General features: G+C 37.1%; 2 protein-coding genes across 2 annotated transcripts; one reads left to right on the forward strand and one right to left on the reverse strand.

Moving 5' to 3' along the window:
* Nucleotides 1-445: 445 nt before the first annotated feature.
* On the reverse strand, nt 446-12,647 carry LOC111810794 (actin-related protein 8-like). The gene is made up of 12 exons (XM_023697585.1): nt 12,181-12,647; nt 11,991-12,076; nt 10,759-10,829; nt 10,554-10,621; nt 10,370-10,431; nt 9,531-9,628; nt 7,752-7,833; nt 7,440-7,582; nt 6,291-6,439; nt 6,056-6,189; nt 2,471-2,589; nt 446-835 (listed from the first exon to the last, which is right to left on the reverse strand). The coding sequence occupies exons 1-12, from the start codon at nt 12,498-12,500 to the stop codon at nt 758-760; spliced, it is 1,410 nt and encodes a 469-aa protein (XP_023553353.1). The 5' UTR covers nt 12,501-12,647; the 3' UTR covers nt 446-757.
* Nucleotides 12,648-14,702: 2,055 nt separating this feature from the next.
* Nucleotides 14,703-15,423, forward strand: LOC111810821 (photosystem I reaction center subunit V, chloroplastic-like). The gene has a single exon (XM_023697627.1). The coding sequence runs from the start codon at nt 14,747-14,749 to the stop codon at nt 15,236-15,238; it is 492 nt and encodes a 163-aa protein (XP_023553395.1). The 5' UTR covers nt 14,703-14,746; the 3' UTR covers nt 15,239-15,423.
* Nucleotides 15,424-20,182: the final 4,759 nt, after the last annotated feature.

Consider the following 20,182-nt stretch of genomic DNA (forward strand, 5'->3'; position numbering starts at 1 on the left):
ACTCGAAATCCTTTAAACCCAACTAGAATCCTTTTGATTGTATAGACTTTCGAATGTAAATTTTCAACTACTAATACAACTACTCTCTAGCTAAAGTCGAAGATTTTAAAAAAATTTAAAAATTCCGAATTCAATAAAGTCGAATACTTTAAGCATCATAGATTATGACAAAAATGAACATGACACTTATTATAGCTCATTCCAATGTGATTAATAGAGCGTCACGCTAGTGCAAGTATCCATCTCAACTTAGTCCCATAAGCATATGGACTAGTCGTCAGCTGCAACACACAGTGTGGGAACGTTTAATCCACATAACAAAACAAGTACTTATTGTTAAACTTTGTCCCCGCTCAACCCTGTAGACATCTCCAATCAACTAAATATAATCGGAAAAAACATGTCGAAAAAATCGATATAACTAGTACTAGATGCAAATTCAAGGATGCCTGCAAAAGATTGCATTTACGGGAGATTCTTATACATCAGCATAAACATCAAACCCACTAAAGGTTGTATACAATACATGAGAAAGGATATGAATTACAAGACAATTGACAAAGAATGCTATATCATTTGATAATAAAGTAACCTAACACAGATATCTTATTACACTCTCTACATATTTCATTTATTATCGACCAAAGTCACTTGTGTAAAGGAGAAATATATACACTCTACATTTTTACTTTATCGATACCTTGAACTCTATCAATGAACTTTCAGTATCGAATAAATAACCCGACACGAACAGTGCTCACCAAAGAAGGTTGAGTTTGGACTTTCGTCGGAATTGCTTCTTCGTAACACACCAATGACTAGGGAAGGTACTTAGCTGTGTACCGACATAAATCATTCAAAACCATATGAAAAAATTTAGTCCTATGTATTTGTAACATATAAAAATCTTGACATAGTCAAATTATACAAATCATCAACAATTTAGATTTTCGAGAATACTTCATATCAACTTTAAATCATTAATATAAATTTATTGTTCTCCTAAAATCATAAAAAATAAAAAATAAATAAATAAAAGTTTTGGATTACGACTAATATTATTATTTAGTTACTTTCAAAAAATCTCAAAAATACCCTTTGAACTTTCAAAAGAGTTCAAAAATATCATTACTATTAGTTTATGGAAATTGCGTTAATACTTTGTTTCAAAAATACCCTTGAACTTTCAAGAGTGTTTCAAAAATACCCTTGAGTTTTCAAAAGTTTCACTAATACCTTAAAACATTTTTAAAAACTTCAAAAACACCTTTAAAACATTTTTAAAAAAAATTCAAAAATACATTTACCAGTAGTACCACGTTTCAAAAATACTTAACTTTCAAAGGTAACATTTAAAAGTTTGGAGATAATCTATAAGGTATCGATAGACATTTTTGTATATATCGAAGGTAAGAACTTTTTAGAACTTTTTTTTATACAGGTAAAATGTGCTGATACTACTTTTAAAACCGTAAGGGTATTTTGAACTTTTTAAAAAAGTTGAAGGGTATTAAAAAAACTTTTTAAAGTTCTACGGTATTTTTGAACCGTGTTAAAAGTTTAAAGATATTTTTGAAACAAAATACTAAGAGTCTCCCACCAAAACTAACGGGGTATTTTACTAAGAGTCTCCAACCAAAACTAAGGGTAAATGTATTTTTTAGATTTTTTTTTTTTTTTTTAATTTTAAGGGTAAATACTAAAACTTCTGAAAGTCTAAAAGTATTTTTGAGACACCGCACAAACTTTAGGAGTATTTTTATTAATTTAGCCTTACCTAAAGTTTAGAGGTATGAATTGATTTTTCCTCCCTAAAACGTTAGCTGTGGGTGTGGGTTAAAGTTAGAGAGGAAGGTCTTGTTTTAGAGGATATTTTCTCCAGTTTATTGGATGAACGTCCCACCTCGGCTAATTTAAGGAATAATCATGGGTTTATAAATAAGGAATATTATCTCCATTGGTATGAGGCCTTTTGAAAAGCCCAAAGCAAAACCATAAGAGCTTATGCTCAAAGTAGACAATATCATACTATTGTGAAGAGTCATGCCCTAAACTTAGTCATGTCAATAGAATCCTCAAATGTCGAACAAAGTATTGTGAGCCTCGAAGGCATAGTCAAAAAGTGACTAAAGTATCGAACAAAGGTGTACTTTGTTCGAAGACTTCAAAAGAAGGAGTCGACCCTCGATTAAGGGGAGGCATACTTTGTTCGGAAGAGGTGTTGGATGAAAGTCCCACATCAGCTAATTTAGAGAATGATCATGGGTTTATAATCAAGGAATAATATCTCCATTGGTACGAGACCTTTTGGGAAAGCCCAAAGCAACGCCATGAGAGCTTATGCTCAAAATGGACAATATCATATCTTTGTGGAGAGTCGTGTTCATCTAACACAATTAACCTAACCTAAGAAACAGCCCAAAAGGTTGGTTGGAAATGAAAGAAATGAAATGATTAGCAGGGAACTTACATTGCTAATAAGCCTTGCCCCAAACCAAGCTGTGTCTGTACCATATGGTGGAGGAATGACTCTGATTCCATCGGACATTGGTGAAGGAAGAAGTCCATAAAGTTCCTTCTGCAACCTTACTGAACCACAACATTTGTAGCACATGTACCAGAGTTAGTTCACACATAATTTCGTTATCAATAACGTCCATAAAGTTCATGTACCAGAGTTAGTTCACACATAATTTCGTTATCAATAACATCCTATCATTTTCAAATTAGACGATTAAGTTGTACGTCATGGTTACTAACCACAGAAACCCTTTAAAACAGTTTACTAAAATGTTGTCATTGACTTAAAGATTAATAAAAAATCATTTAAACCAACAATGATGTCAACAAACTACGAAATTGAAAATAACAAAAATTTAAAATAATGCAATGATCTAATCTAAGGACTAGTATATCAAATGCAAATGTAACTACCCTAGCTTTGCTTTCATGACCTCCACAACAACGTCGTTATTCATACATTGGTGGCTTATTTTTACCTAAAAAAAAATAGCTTATCGCTTGAGTATCTAAAGATACTCAGTAAGTAGCCCTACTGTTGGGGTTGAAAAATGCAATCATGATGAGACTTATCTTTTCATAAATAACTTGGTCTTGGTCTCCACTTTTCAATCCGAATAGTGTTGGATGTGTAGTATTCTCTACACAAAGCCCACACAAGCGCACATGGATCCAGCAGGCGGGCTCGTATAGTACCCCTGGGCCTGACTACGAGCTAGCGCACACTCACGCTACCAGAAGCCACGGAAGAGAAGAAATGCATATACTATCATAGTATATGCGTCCATACTAGTTATAATGGAGAAGTATCTCGATGCACGTGACATACAAAATGTATGAAGTCTTATAGTATCAAATCATGGTACATACTTATGATGCAAGTCATACCTCCATTTCTTTTCATGACATAATGTTCCAATGAGACAGGCATAAATATACTTGACATATCTTCCATTGTTAAGATACATGGCATATCAATATTTCATAGTGTGAACATGCAACATAATATATGCGGTATAACACATGGAGGTTCTTGTATCATGCATAACATAGTTCATATCATATTATAATTCCTATCCTAGCTTAGATCATCACATAACACATCATACACCATAGCATCACAAAATATTACATGAACAGGGGTCACGTGGTACATGTCATTCATACAACATACAAGTCATCTAACCAAGTCATAGGCGTCTAACAGTAGAACCACTTACTTGGTTCGCCTAAGCTAAAGTCATTATACTCCTTTGATGCTAGCTTAAACCGATCCCTAAAATCTAATTCCACCTAAGAAGTTCCACCATCAAAATTTAGAATTCTATTTCATAAAATAATCCAAACTTGTCTCCAAATAATTTAAAGTAGTTAAACAGTAGCCATCCTAACATCATTGAAAGGGTCAAACATGCCTATGGAAGGGTCAAAATAATCTTTGTCAAGGAACTGTGACAAAACTACCAAGCGGAAAAAGCCACGTGGGAATGGGAGGATGAGATGAAGTAGAAGTACCCTGAATTGTTCCAAGCTTAAGGTACTTTCGGGATGAAAAATTCTTTTAGATGTGCATGACGTAACCAAAAATTAAAATAAATAAATTGTCCCACATCGATTAGATTGAGAAAGTAGGAGCTAGGATGCTAATATAAAAGAGTGGTTCTTCAGTTTACTGAGTCACAATAGCTACTCTATTTTTATCCTACTTTGGGATCCAGAACTAGTTGGAAAATCCATGCTCTAGCGTCTCCAGGTTGGCTTCTTGGCTCATTTTGACTCAGGTTTAACGTTTTCGGACCACTTCAACCATTTTCAACCCTTCCAAAGCCGTTTTTTTTATGCTTCCAAAGAAATTTGAGGTTAGTATAGGTTGGCTTCTTGGCTCATTTTGACTCAGATTTAACGTTTTCGGACCACTTCAACCATTTTCAACCCTTCCAAAGCCGTTTTTTTTATGCTTCCAAAGAAATTTGAGGTTAGTATAGCTACTGTTTAGTTGATTTAAATTATTTGAAGCCAAGTTTGGATTATCTTATACAATTAGATAGCCAATTTTCATAATGGAATCCTAAATTTTGACTATAGAACTCCTCGAGTGGAATTAGATTTCAAAAAGTAGTTTTAAGCTAGCATCAGGGGAGCATAGTGACTTCAGCTTAGGTCAACCAAGTAAGTGATTCTACTTATGGACGCCCACAGGCTTAGTCAAGTATGTTGTATGAATGACACGTACCTTGTGACCTATGTACGTGTCATATTCTGTGGTGTTATGGTCTATGATGCGTGATATGTTATGTGACGGATTACTATGATATAAGTTATATTATGCTATGATATAAAAGTTATATGATACATGAACTTCTATATGTTATGTCACGTATATTATGTTGCATGTTTATACTATGTCTATGTGACATTGATGTCATGTATGTTAACCATGGAAAGTATATCCAATATATGTATGCATGTCTCATAGGAAAGTTGTCTCATGAAAAGAAAGGGAAGTATGACTTGCATCATAAGTATGCACCACGATTGAAACCATGGAACCTCATGCATTTTGTATACCATGAGCATCGGGATACTTTCCCGTTATGCTTAGTATAGACGCGTACACCATGATATTATATGCACTCCTTTCCCTTGGTAGCTTTTAGCAACGTGAGCATGCACTAACTCGTAGTCAGGTCCAAGGGGTACATATACGAGCCCACCTGATGGTTCCATGTTCGCGTGTGTGGACTATGTGTAGAGAAGTACTACACATCCAACCCTGATCAGACTAGAAAGTAGTCAGGGCTAAGTTATTTTATGAAAAGATGTCCCACCATGATTGCATTTTCCGACCCCAAAAGTAGGGCTACTTACTGAGTATTCTTAAATACTCAAGTCATGTGCTATTCTTTTTTAGGTAAAGGTAAGACACCCATATACGGATGACGACGTCGCTGTGGAGGTCATGGAAGCAAAGTCAATGTAGTCACATTTACATCTGATATAGTAGCCCTTAGGTTAGATCAAGGCGTTGCATTGCTTTTCTTGTATTTCGATTCTACTGTTTGTTGACATCATTATTGGTTTAAATGAATTTTTATGAACGTTTAAATCCATGGCAACATTTTAGTAAATCTTTCAAGGATTTCTGCACTATGACCTTAGCGTTAGTATATGATTGGAGACCATTTATCTACACCTCATCACCTCCCTCTTCCATTTTCCTTTTATCTCCTTTACTTCGATTCTATCACCTATCACTTCTCTTTTCTCTTTTTTACCTCTCCTCTTACTCTCATTCGTTCCTTCCTCAATCTCTTTTAACTACAACTACCCAAGGTATACCTGCTATAGCAAGAAAAAAAATAATAATAATGAAACCATCAAGGGAGCTATCAATTGGAGAGGGTATTATGAATGGCAAGAGCATTTTTTAACCCTTTTTTAAAGTTAAAAAGGTATTATTAAAACTTTGAAAGCAAAAAATAGAAAAAAGAAAAACCTCAAAGATGTAAAGAAAAGGAAAATTGAAGAAGAAAACCTGCAAGTCCTGGAAGACAAGCACTGCCACCAGACAAAACCACAGTCTTGAACCAAGAATCATCCCATGTTAGTTCCGCAGCATGGCAGTGATCCATGCAAAGTGCCACAGCCTCGTGCAGGCCCATTGTTCGTCTGCCACAAATGTGAACACCATATCATATCAGTTGCTTCAAATTATATCTTTTGCTACTAAGAGAAGCTGAAACTGATACACTATGCTGGGTCAGACTTACACTCCTCCCATACGTGGTTGGAATAAGACCTCTCCGGTTTGAAATCGCTCTTTCGAAAGAGTAAACCAACCTTCCCCAGCAGCTTGATAGGATGCTTGAGTATCTTTACACAACTCGGCTTCGTAGTCTTCAGCGACATAACATAGATTCTGAGGTTAAAAATTTACAGATATTAGACAATATCCCAAGTTAAAAGGAACTAAACTAATTGAAACTTGAGAGACTAACATAAACTACTTGAAAGTTTAGACAGCAAGACAAATAGGCATGAGTTTGGAACTAAAATAGGCATGAGTTTGGAACTAAAATGAACTACACATGTGTAACAGTCCACCGCTAGCAGATATTGTCTTCTTTGGACTTTCCCTTTCGGGATTCCCCTCAAGGTTTTTAAAATGCATTTGCTAGGGAGAGATTTCCACACCCTTATAAAGAATGTTTCGTCCTTCCCAACCGATGTGGGATCTCACAATCCACCCCCCTTCAGCGTCCAGCATCGTCGCTGGCACTCGTTCCCTTCTCCCATCGATGTGGGAGCCCCCAATCCACCCCTTTGAGGCCAGCGTCCTTGCTGGCACACCACCTCGTGTTCACCCCCCTTCGAGGCTCAGCCTCCTTGCTAGCACATCATCCAGTATTTGGCTCTGATACCATTTGTAACAACCCAAGCCCACCGCTAGCAGATATTGTCCTCTTTGAGCTTTCCCTTTCGAGCTTCCCCTCAAGGTTTTTAAAACGCGTCTGATAGGGAGAGGTTTCCACACCCATATAAAGAATGTTTCGTTCTCCTCCCCAACCGATGTGGGATCTCACAATCCACCCCCTTCGGGGCCCAGTGTACTCGCTGGCACTCGTTCCCCTGGGATCTCACATTCCACCCCCTTCGAGGCCCAGCATCCTTGTTGGAACTCGTTCCTCTCTCCAATCGACATGGGATCTCACTATGAACAACAAAAATGCTAAAGCTAGAAGGAAAAATATCATCTTGCTTGCATCAATATGGACACGAAGTATTGAGTTAATTAGAAGCCCAAACGAGTAAAACGAACAATAATTTATTATATTTCAGCTCCTAGGAAACAACTTGATTATACACCAGACAAACTTGCTTATGAAATAAATCTTAAACAATGAAAGCTTTAATGGTACCTCTTTCAATGTTCGAACAGTGTACATCGATTCAAAATGTATATTATTCTGTTGCATCAGCTCTCGGAGGTACCCTGTAAGCTTTAAAGCTCCCAGCCCCACAACTTCAACCCCCACTTTCCGCATTACTTTGCCATTTAAAACTATAAAAATGGTACAAAAATAATGAGAGAATGTGACAATTTGATGGGCATTAACCAGTCAACAGAAAGAGACATAATGAGTCATTAAGGTGCGTTTCTTCAGAACACTTGATTTATACACATTAGATAAAAGTTGAAATAGAGATCATATAAAGTTAAGTTAGCTTACTTGGGACGATTGAAGTCACCTGGAAACCAACATTGACAACAATTCCCGAAGTTCTTCTTGCAGCATACAAGGCCAGTGTTGCCTGCATATTAAAAAACAGATGGTACATGCAATTATTTAAGATGACAATTTTGAAAGTTCCCAATTCATTCAAGAGAACAAGTCACAAAACGACATGTTCACTTTTCCTAGGGAGGTAAAGGAGTTACTGGACATGGTCTTAGTGTACCACCCCTTCAAAAATGAAAAAGTTCTACTATGGACCATCCTCATTATGGCTTTCTTTTGGAATCTATGGAAAGAAAAAAAATCAAAGAGTATTCATGGCGAAGACACGTACTTATACTGGGCTCTTCAATAATGTTGTTTACCATGTCATTTCTTGGTGCTATAGTCGTACATCTCTCATAGTAAATTGGGAAGTTTTTTTTTTTTTTTTTGTAAACATTATGGATAACACATCTACTTATTAAGTTTCAAACATCAATGAAATTGTCACTTGCCAAAAAAAAAAAAAAAAAAAAAATGNTTCTCACGATATAAAATGGGAGAGTTATTCTCCCCATTGATGAGAGAGGTCTTGGCATCATTGGCATCCAACATAAAAATAAATCCCTCTTGGCTAAATGGATTTGGAGATTTCATGAGGAAAAGACAGCTTTATGGAGAAGATTGAGTGCATCTAAATACGGCTCCACACACTTTGATCTTAAACCAGGTCAGATTATCTGTGAGATCTCACATCGGTTAGAGAGGGGAACAAAGCATTCCTTATAAAGAACGTGAAAACCTCTCCCCAACAGACGCGTTTAAAACCATGAGGCTGACGGCGATACGTAACGAGCCAAAGCAAACAATATCTGCTAGCAGTAGGCTTGGCTAATTATAAATGGTATCAGAGCCAGACACCGAAATGTGTGCCAACGAGGACGCTAGGCCCCCAAGAGGGGTGAATTGTGAGATCCCACATCGGTTAGAGAGGGGAACGGAGCATTCCTTATAAGGGTGTGGAAACCTCTCCCTAACAAACGCGTTTTAAAAATCGTGAGACTGACGGCAATACGTAACGGGCCAAAGCAGATAATATCTGCTAGCGGTGGGCCTGGGCCATTATATTATGATTTCATTATCAAAGGGTCCTTGGAGAAATATCGATAAAACAAGGGGTTACTCTACAATAACGTCATGTATAACGTGGGGAATGGAAAACAACCGGCTTCTCGAAAGATCTTTGGCTGGGAATTAATCCCTTCAAAGTTTACTCACACTTATTTGCTCTATCTCTCAATAAGGACTCTGCCATTGCTGATTTTTTATCCCATTGATTCTACCTCTTGGAACCTATACAGAGAAGGAAATTGATGAATGGGATAGCTTATCCACTGCCCTTTATTCTGTTGATATCACAGATAGGAAGACTTTGGTTATAGAACCTTGACAAGAGTGGTTTCTCCACCAAATCTCTTTCCGATTCTCTATCTTCATCAGCCTCTCGTGATAACAAACCCTTAATATAATTCTTCTTATCACTATCAAACCAACAGAACCCTTCTTTTCTTTAAAAGCTCCAAACCCTCAACCGGACCAATTTCCTTTCTTCCTTCAAACTTAAGCAACCCACTAGGGAGTGTTGTGGGAACGGGAACAGATAAAACTTCATACAAATAGGTATCGAGGTTTTTTTATATATGGACTTGTAATCATATCAGTCACCAAGAGAGAAAGAGAGGAGGAGGAGGAGAGGGAAAAAAAGAAAAGGACATGTCTTAAGCATAAAACCTGATTAACGGCACAAACAGACGGGACATTCATGTCAAATAATACTGAATGGATGGCTTCTTTGAGTTGCTGTCTCGATGCTTTGGCTGACTCAGTATCTGAAGGAGAAAAGTAATGCAAACATATTTACTCATAATACACATAATTACCTACATATTGAAGGTACAAAATTATCATAAAGTTAACAATAATTCATAATTAATATAAAAAAAATTAAAATCTATTTTGAAGTTCAAAAAGATTGATGACAATATAGTCAGGTATATAGAAATTTAAACCTAAACCATGAGTGATGCATTTATCAATTTATTTATTTTTCTAATAAGTAAAATTTTGAAAGAGTTTAAAGCTTTAAGTTAATAATAGTATCAGCACTATGTTATTGTTCATTTTTATGTAGCATAAATTACATTATCGTTGTATCATTTCATTCGTAATTATAACGTATTGTGAGGAACATTTATGATATTTTTTTCGTTTGGTAAGAAAACATTTATAATATAATATTGATGATATTTCATTAGCTATTCTGAAAAGTATTATCTAAAATTGCCCCTAAGGGGGCAACCTCATTGGCAAGGGCTTGGGGTCTCTTAGTCATATTGGCTTGGAAGTCCCATGTTCGAACCTTCGAGTGAACTTAATACTAAAAGCCTTTGATATCTCCCAAGCCCGCCCCTTGGGCGGGTGTGGGTGCCCCTGGTTGTAGGAGAGCAAAGCTCCGACTCCCGGTTACGGAAAAAAAAAAGTATGGAGGCATTATCATGTCAAAAAGGAAAAACATGGATAATATGTTAAAAAGCATCACAACACTAACAAAGTTAGAATAAGAAACTGACCATCATAATGGCAGATTGGTAATGACACTACCACTGGATGGAACGATGGTTTAACCCGCATCCTGAAATTAGGTGCAGTGGACTTGTCAATACAAACTGCAACTGATGAGAAGACTAGTGATTCGTCGTTATAGAGAGGGGAGTTCAAATATCAGATATAAAAAAGAAAAAGAAAAGAACAGGCCTGCTATAAATAGTAGCAAAAAAATGGCGTAGTCTAGAATACATAGGAGATTCGATGTTCCCAAATTCCTGTAGACAAAACGAAAAAATTCAATTACTGGACTTAATAAGAGGCCCGAAATCAAGGCTATCTAGCAGCTGTATGCAATATTCCAAATGGAAAGATTTTGACAAACAGGGACAGGAAGTTGACAGAAAGCACTCACCAAAAATGTTGGAGAACGCCCAGATGGACAAGTGTATTTGCTCCAACCAAATTTGCAATAACCAGAACCACCTTCTCAATAACAAACAAGAGATAGTGAGAGTGCCTTCACACTGATACAAATTTCCAGAAACTATAGGTACTGGTAATTGCACGTGCTATTCTATGTTCGGATGCTCATCCAACACTAACAATGTGAGATCACACATCGGTTGGGGAAGAGAACGGAACACTCTTTATAAGGGTGTGAAAACTTCTCCCTAGCATACGCGTTTTAAAAACCTTGAGAGGAAGCCCGAAAGGAAAAACTCAAAGAGGACAATATCTACTAGCCGTTGGCTTGAGCCGTTACAAGCCTACTATGATGTTGGCTATGTGGAAGGCAACAAACCCAAAGAAATCAAATTCTTTCCCTTGAAAGCCAAAAGAGGCTGATACTTGAGTTAAGAACTTCTATTGAACTAGAAGGATCGACTCTAAATACTCTGGAAATGTTTGCCAAAATTCATACAAAGAAAAGTACTCCAATTGAACCCGCAACATCAAAAATCAGTGCAAACACAGTAGAAAGATAAGTCACATTAAGGCCACAAGCTGGAAAGCCTCATAATCAGAAACCAAAATGAGGGCTAATTAATCAAGGCCAATTGATAAAGGTTGTAAGGGCCCAAGCCCATCGCTAGCAGATATTGTCCTCTTTGGGCTTTCCCTTTCGGACTTTCCCTCAAGATTTTTAAAACACGTCTATTAAGAAGAGTCTTCCACACCCTCATAAAGGGTGTTTCGTTCTCCTCCCAACCGATGAGGGATCTCACAAAGGTAAAGCTTATCAAACAAGTACTCTACTCATAGCAACATCTGGGTCAGAGTTCAGAATATTACTGGAGCTTCATAGTTATCTTTTGTTGATAATCATACTAGACATGCATCATTCGAATGAGTACCTAATATCTTCAAAAACCCATGAACCATTCGAAGTAACTTTTGAGAAAAAAAACTAAAGAATGGAAAACTTTCCAAATGCTTTGAGTTTGAGAATGATGAGGGCTTTAGTTATCAAATTTGTCCAAACATGATATCGTGGGAATCATAGATGCATTCAACTCATTGGATATAACTCTACCAAGAAAATGAACGGATTTCAATGATGAAACAAAAATGTAAATAAATGGCCATATGTTCAGTGAATAACATCATATAATGATAAATTTAAAATAGGTTACACAAACTCACCATCAATGATAACAGAGCCCGGCACTTCTGCCCGTTTGCAATACACTTTCATGAACGACAATGGCATCATCTGACTGGAAAATGTTCTGTAACCACAAATTCATAGTGACACCTTCAAATAACTTCACAACAACGCAACATTATATTCATTTCCCAATTTCATGACGAAATAAACAATTCCCAAACTTACTCAAGAGGGTATCCGGAAGCCAACTTAGTTTCTCCAAATAAAACAGAATCCCAAGGCTCCAATTGGTTATGAAGGAAGAAAATCCAAAGAGTATTGTCAGAAACAAGAGATCTCCAAGACTTACAGAGCATACCCATTTTAGCTGAGGTCTTAGGGCCAGCTAATTTGAGTATTTGCATCAGTATATCCATCGGAATCCGATCGAATTCACCCAACGACGGCGGCTCTTCAAACCCACGGCGATCGGTAGACGACGTTTCCGAGTGCAATCCCGAGCGAGTCGACACGGATCCCCAAACTTTTCTCAGCAGCGTAGCCATTGGGAAATTGAGAAGAAGGAAGAACAAGTTCAGAGTATTGTATGGTAGAGGCAAATTAGTGAAACGAAACCATAACTTTGAATTCCAAAGAAATCACCCAACGAAAACAGAGAAAAGTGAAAAGGGGGATTTGGGGTATCTGGAGGAGGGATTGGATACTGAATTTGGCCATAGACGACTTGTGGAGAGTCGAGGTGTGGATGACTGACGTGGACGGATGAGTCAGCTGACACGTGTAAACCAATGAATCCACCAAATTAGAGTAACCTTATAAAATATTTCAGATAAAGAAATGATTTTATTGCTATTAGGGTGTACATTCAACCTACAACCCGGACCAACCTAACTCGAATTAGCATTTTGGATAAGGGTAGGGTTGGGTTCATTTTTCTGAAACCGAATTGGATCTGTTCGATTTCAGGTTCATGGAACAAAATTCTCGGGTTGACCCGAGCGACACGATCTAAATAAAAATATATAAACTATAATGTTGGTACTTTGACGGGTGTAGTGAAACCCACGCCTGAGTTTTAATGTATTTATTATCTATTTATTGCAACATTATTATATCTCAATTTATATATAAGTTCATATAAGCCCATATTTCAATTAAAATATTTTTATATATTTTTTATTTTTATTATATACAGTATCTTTAAACTAAAAAAAAATTATTGTTTATTTAATTTCACGATCTATCCTTCCATTTTTGTTACTCCAACTAATTCTATGAGTATTTAGTTTGATGACAATTTGAATTATGTTAATAAATTTGAATTTTCACTCCTTATTTTTTACTGAATTTGATTTTTTGAATAATTATAAATTGATTTGTGTTTGTTTGAGAACTCTTAATATATTTTATCTTATCCGAATAATGATAAAGCGTGGATTAATATATTTAAAAAAAATTGACAATTCAACCCGAAAATAGACCTTTGGGCGAAAATAGACCGTTGGGTCGGGTTGGGAAAAGTTTAGGTTGGATTGGACCAATCCAAGTTTGGTAAAAAAAATCATTCAACCCAACCTATGTACACCGGTAATTGCTATAACTACACAACTCAATGATTGTTATTAAAATATTGTTTATTTATTTCTAAATATTTAATTAAAATTTACCTGTCAAAATAGTTATGGATTCAACCTAATCCAGATTTAAGAGAACACACAAACCAATTCAATCCATAAATTTTTTTATATATTTAAATTTTTAATTTTGTATTGCTTATTAATTTTTCATTTTCTTAATAAAATAAGTTATTAACTTAATTAACTTTGATTACACGAAATGCACGGTATGAAATCTACTCCCTACAAATCATCTTCAGCCGTCAGTTCTCAATGATCATTAATGGTTGGTTACCTAATACACACCGTGTTACCCTTAACACAAAAATAATTATCAATAATCACCTCCCATATTAGAAATATATTATGTTATAAATAAAATAATTAAATTTATTATTAATTATTAATCACGAGACTTTAACATATAAATTCCAACATTTTTCCACCTATACTAATGGATGTGACACGTATTCTCTCACTTGTCTTAGAGAAGATGAGACACGTCTCGTATTCCTAGATATTTTGGGCGACCTTCAAATACTTTAGCCTAAGAATATTTTCGCATTGATCACTACCCGACGCTTTTATCTTTTGATATGATTTGCTATACATTAGTGTTTTTTAATTTCCTTAATAAACAAATTAAATCACATCTGAATCATTTTTAGATCTTTAAAAAACTATTACAGTCATACAAGTTCGTTTTACAGTCATACAAGTTCGTTCTTTTGTTACCTTAAAAGCAAAAATATTAAACTCAAGCCCACTATCGGTAAATATTGTTAATTTTAGACGGTTATACGGTCGTTGTCACAGTTTTAAAACGCGTCTGTTAGGGAGAGAATTTCACACATTAATAAGCAATGTTTCGTTCTTTTCTCCTACAGATGACGTTTTTCATTTTAAATTTTTTTTTTTTTAAATTAGATTGGATTTCGATTAAATAGATATTATATATATTCCAATTCCATAGTCAAATTATTATTAATTAAAAAAAATGGTAAAAAGAATTTGGATCCAAGAATCTCTAATCTAGAACTAGCCAATCAAACTCCTCCACGTCACCTCCCAAAATCCACCCTTCCCTCCATCTCATCCTCACAATCTATATTATATGATCCTCAACCTCATCCTCTTTCAAGTATCCACTCCAATTCTCTCAACCACCGTCACCCATGGCCGCCGCCGCCGCCGCCGCCGCCTCCTCCTCCTCTGCCGTCATCACCGCCCCAACCTTCTCCGCTGCTGCCAGGAGGCAGCAGCCAAGCCCCTCCGCCCTATCATTCCAAGGCCTCCGCCTACTCCCAACCATCAAATCTAGCCGCAAGCTCACCAGCTCTGCCACGCGGAGATCCACGGTGGTGAAGGCAGCGCTGGAGCCATCTGTTGTGATAAGCCTAAGCACAGGGCTGTCCCTGTTCTTGGGGAGGTTCGTGTTCTTCAAATTTCAGAGGGAGAATGTGAGCAAGCAAGTGCCGGAGCAGAATGGAGTGACCCATTTTGAGGCAGGCGATGTGAGGGCTAAGGAATATGTTAGCCTCTTGAAATCTAATGACCCTGTTGGGTTTAATATTGTTGATGTTCTTGCTTGGGGCTCTATTGGCCATATTGTTGCTTATTATATCTTGGCTACCTCTAGCAATGGCTATGATCCTAAGTTCTTCTAGTCATATTCTTGTTCTTCATGGATTATTGTGGTTTGTATACCAAACTTTGCATTTCTAATGGGGTTAGGGACATGGGTTTTGTGAGTTGTTGTGTATTATTGTTATTCCAATGGTTCTTTTTCACAATTACTTCTCGTTTTCGTTCTTGAACTCACGATATGATTACGTGATTTGTTTACCCAAAAGTCGATGTGTTTTTCTTGGGGCAATTTTATGTTTTATATAGTGCACGTTTCGTGAACTAATGTGTTCCCAAATGGTACATATTTTAACGTATGAATGTAATATTTTAATCACAAGACTCAAACCGTTAGATCCCACGTTGGTTGGAGAGTGGAATGAAAGATTCTTTGTAAGGGTGTCGACCTAGTAGACGTGTTTTAAAATTGTGAGACTCATGGAGATACGTAACGGGCCAGAGCGGACAATATTTGTTAAGGGTGAGCTTGGGCTATTACAAAAATGGGTCCATGAGTCGTTAATAACATTGAGATATCCCGAACATCCATCCATTCAGGTTATATCAAGACATTGAACCCTCTCGTGTCCATGCTAGTTCATTTACAAGTGTATAATCAAACCTTTAACACATGGGCGGGGGCGCAATATCGGCACACTCGTGCCACCAACACTGTCATTGAAATACCATTTTCAAAGAAAGTTGTTTGAGACACTCGTCTCGTAGTGCTCGCGCTCACTACCACTGGGTAGCTCGCTTAGGCCATAGGGTCTAGGGGTGGTAGAGAGTTGACATCATGTCTCTTCCAATATACATTTTGAGGCATTTCTAATTAGACAGGTATAGACATAATTTTAGCTAACAGGCATACAATGTTGTAAAACGTTCATCTGGTGTCCGATCGACACCAAATTTGAGGGCTTTATATTTCATATGGATGGACTTGACTCTATAATCGCATGCCCAAATTCTCTTTAGAACCTTGACTTTCGAGGTTAAGGCTCGAGGTCCTACCAGACTCTTCAACAAGTCTATCTCTAACACTCATGTCGACATGTTGCCTCTATCTTGCCTATGTCTCGGCTTAACTTTCATGCACATCTCTATAGAGTGTTAGATGATGCACCATCCTCCTCGGTCGCATCATGACACTCACTTTGTCTCAACCCTCGTGTGGCTGATTGGATGCCACTACCATGTCACCACCTTGTCTTGTTTGCACGTGAGGGTCACAATCTACTCTCTTCATAGTATGGTTGTCACATTCTCCCCCACTTAAAGTAGTCATGGTCCTCGGTGGCTTTTCTAGGCACAATCCCATCATGAATTCTGACACTCATGTAAATAGGGTGAGTATTAATAAAACTCAATAAAGCACTCCCCTATTGGGATCATATATGCAAACCATCATATAGTTCATCGATCAAAATCGAGGGATCCTAGTGGTTGATTACCCAAAAACAGCATGTAATCTACCCATAAAAACCATTTTTAACAATCACTCCTCAATGACCATTAGTGGTTTGGACGAGAGAGCTCAAGGAAGAGAAACTTCCATTGAAGGAGAGCAGAAAACTTGATAACTCTAGTCCCTTACTCTCTTTTCTTATTCTATTGATTTTGTATGACTAAGATGTTGATTTCTCTGTGAAAATCAGTGTGTATGGAGAGCTAAACCGATGCAATCTCTCCCTAGTAAACCTCCACGACAAGGATGACTAAGAAAGCTTAACAAGCTTAGTAGCTGAGTGAATGGTGACACATGAACCTCTGTCTCCTATGATTACCCTTTAGTAGGTCTTTGTAACGTCATGGATGAGTCCCATGATCGCTTGTTCTATGAGTACCTGTTTAGTATGTCTATTTGGGGAATGTTGCACCACGATCATGTTTGTTCAGGACGTGCTGCCCGTGGTTGCATGTCCATGCCTTGTCAGACCTCTTTTATCTTGTTTTCCTGTTCTATTGTTTTTTTTTTTTGTATATGACATTTCGGCAAAATCGTGTTTACTCCTGTTTGACATGAAATGCCTCAAAATATACTATAGTGAGGACCAGGTAGTCATTAAACCTCCCACCGAAAAAGTGTTATATCTCTCTTGCTCACATGTTTTCGTTGCAATTGACATCTACAATGATTTCTTTCAAACTATTTTTCAATTCATTTCCTTGCTTGTAACAACATTTTATCTCGAAACATGTAACGAAACTCGACCATATGTCAAAATTGTCCGCTAAGTTCGATTTTTACATGAGTGACTAGTTCACCCGCTACCAAAAGAGTACAATTGTGACAAGTGGTATCAGAGCTAAGTTAACTTCTTCCTCGTTGAGACTGAAACAATGTCAACAATAAATAGATGGTCAAGTCACAAGTCGACCAACTAACTGAGATGGAAGAAGATATGATGTTCTTGAAGGAAATTCTCGATATTACTTGTTCCTTAGAAAACTAACTAGTTAAATTGGATGGGAAAATCGGTGGAACTAACGCCATGAGTGTCCCACGGGATGGGTTGCCAATTAAAAGCTTGATATAAGGTTGACTCTCTAAAAAAGAGAGCTACACAACTGAGTAGCTTAGAACGTGAAGGTAGCTCTGAAAGTTTTGTCGCGCACATAGAAGAGCGTGTCGAAGAGCTAGACATGTCACATAAGACCATGTTGAAACTTTTTAATGAGTTGACTGAAGATTTCAGGCCAATGATAGACGACATCAAGGTAGAGATGGCTTAATATGCAAGAATTTGATCGAGCAATACTGCATTTTGAAGAATCATTTGGTGTTGTGCATTGATCCATAAATGTGTGTAAGTGACTCTACTGTTGGCTTGGTTGGATGAATTATATTATGTATGATGACGCGTGTCTGGTAACCCTTGTATGTGTCATAACTATGATTGTTATGTCATACTATTATGCCTTGTTTGATTAAATTGTACTATGTTATGTCATGCCATGCTATGTTGTACTATGTTATGTCATGTCACGTCACGTCATGTTATGTTGTGTTAAGCTATGTTGTTGCAATATGCCATGATGATGATAATCTATGATTATAAACCTATGTCATGTTGTGACATGTCATGCTGTTGCAATATGTTATGATGAAGATATCTATGCCGCATAAACCTTTACGGACCATGCCACATAAGATATGCGATGTACGAAAAAATGTATGTATAATTCACACTCATTATACTATGTTATAGATGAATGAAGATTTGACTTGCATAATTAGTTTATGTCATGATTTTAAGCGACGTGGACCTCATGCATTTTTGTGTGTCATATGCATCGAGATATTTCCCTATTATGATGAGTACGAATGCGTACCTTACGACTTATGACATTCATGTTTGCCATGACGTTATGTGGGCCCTATCTCTCCATGGTGTAGCGAGTGCTAGCCCGATAAGCTAGGCCCAGGGGGTGTGTGAGCCCAATGCTTGCACGAGTGGGGTGTATGTAGAGAAGTACTACACATCCAACCTTGCCTAAGAGAATGCCGTGTTGTTTGTAAATGATATTTCTCACTATGTTGCATATGTTTGCATCTCTCGAACCCCAACAATATTTCTTAAAATACTCAAGCCGTGTGTTACTTTTATATATAGGGTAAAGACGAGGCATGAAACTATAACCCTTTTTTAATTTTCACTTGAAAAAAAAAAAAGAAAAAAAAAATTAATATTGAAAGTTGTCGTAATATTGACCGCCGGTTCACCGACCGAGCCGACATCGGGCATTTGGATTTAGAGTGTGGGACCCGATTCGTAAGATAGTCTAAGAACAAACAATCTCACCCACGACGTTTTTTCCTTCCTTCTGACTCCCAATTTCGCAGGCAGATCGTCAATCAATTAGAACCGGGACTTCTGAGGTAAATCTCTTACTATTCCTTCTTCCATTTTCTGCATTCAAGCACATCAAGCTTCTCTGTTTCTTCATTGAAATTCGGTTCCAATCGAGTTTATCGAGCTAGGGTTTTCTACGGTGTTTGTGGGTGCCCTTTTTCACATTTTTAGGCATACTTCAATTCTTATATGCTGAATCTGAAGTATCTTCTTCCATTTCTCCACAATGGTCGAAGGACTAAGATAGCATGTATTGCTATCTTGCTTTAGGTTCCATACGTTTTCTCAATTTGAAGGTAAAAAACTCAATGACGCCTCATGAATTTAGCCAATCCACACCGTATTCCCCAAACCTCCGTTAAAACTCGCTTAATTGTATATGGACGGGCTGAATTTACTAGTATGGGGTATGCATGGCCAATCTAACCTGCAATGCTCAATAAAGGAAATTCGCCTAATTCGGTCTTAAATTCTCAATTTTTGGAGGGAAAGTTGTATTTATCAGCTTAGCGTAGAATTTACTTAGCCAACTCCCGGACAAGCTTCCACCTTAACCATATATTGAATACACCCTCATTAGAGAGTATGGCTCATCATTGTAGGGATTATGACTCGATGTTGATCTTGTTTTCCCCATCCACTAATGTGGAGTACGGTTTGGTACCTTGCATCACTAGCAGTATTCTTGAACTTGGGGTAGACATACAACATGTGTGACAAGACTTTCAACTAAAAGCCCTATATTAAGGGGTAGCATCCTCTAACAAGGAACTCATTCCAACCTATGTTGAATGTTCTCTACTCTACTATTCAGTTTATTTATTTATTTATTATTTTTTATGCCCTTGTATTCTAACTTGTCAATCAATATGTCTTAGGCCGTCACACGTTAGTGATCAACTAACTCCATCATCTTTTTTTCTTCCTAGCAAGTAGAGACCAGTTCTTGATAGTATATTTTTTTTTGTTGTCTTGAATTCATGTTTAGAAACCTTTTTCCAAGACAAAAATAAAATTTGATGTTAAGCACACATTTGGCAGGTTAGTTTTTGGAACAAAAAAGAAGTATTTTACTTGTTTCATGTTGTGCTAAATTTACTAGGTACACTCATAACTTCGCCACCCCCC

Source organism: Cucurbita pepo, chromosome LG14 (genome assembly GCF_002806865.2).
Source record: "Cucurbita pepo subsp. pepo cultivar mu-cu-16 chromosome LG14, ASM280686v2, whole genome shotgun sequence".
In the NCBI taxonomy this organism is placed as follows: Eukaryota; Viridiplantae; Streptophyta; class Magnoliopsida; order Cucurbitales; family Cucurbitaceae; genus Cucurbita; species Cucurbita pepo.

Coding starts and splice junctions, on each gene's coding strand:
- LOC111810794 (XM_023697585.1), bottom strand. CDS start 12,500: ATGGCTACGCTGCTGAGAAAAGTTTGGGGATCCGTGTCGACTCGCTCG. Junction 7,583..7,751: donor GGTGACTTCAATCGTCCCAA/GTAAGCTAACTT, acceptor CCATTTTTATAG/TTTTAAATGGCAAAGTAATG. Junction 6,440..7,439: donor CTGTTCGAACATTGAAAGAG/GTACCATTAAAG, acceptor TTTTAACCTCAG/AATCTATGTTATGTCGCTGA.
- LOC111810821 (XM_023697627.1), top strand. CDS start 14,747: ATGGCCGCCGCCGCCGCCGCCGCCGCCTCCTCCTCCTCTGCCGTCATC.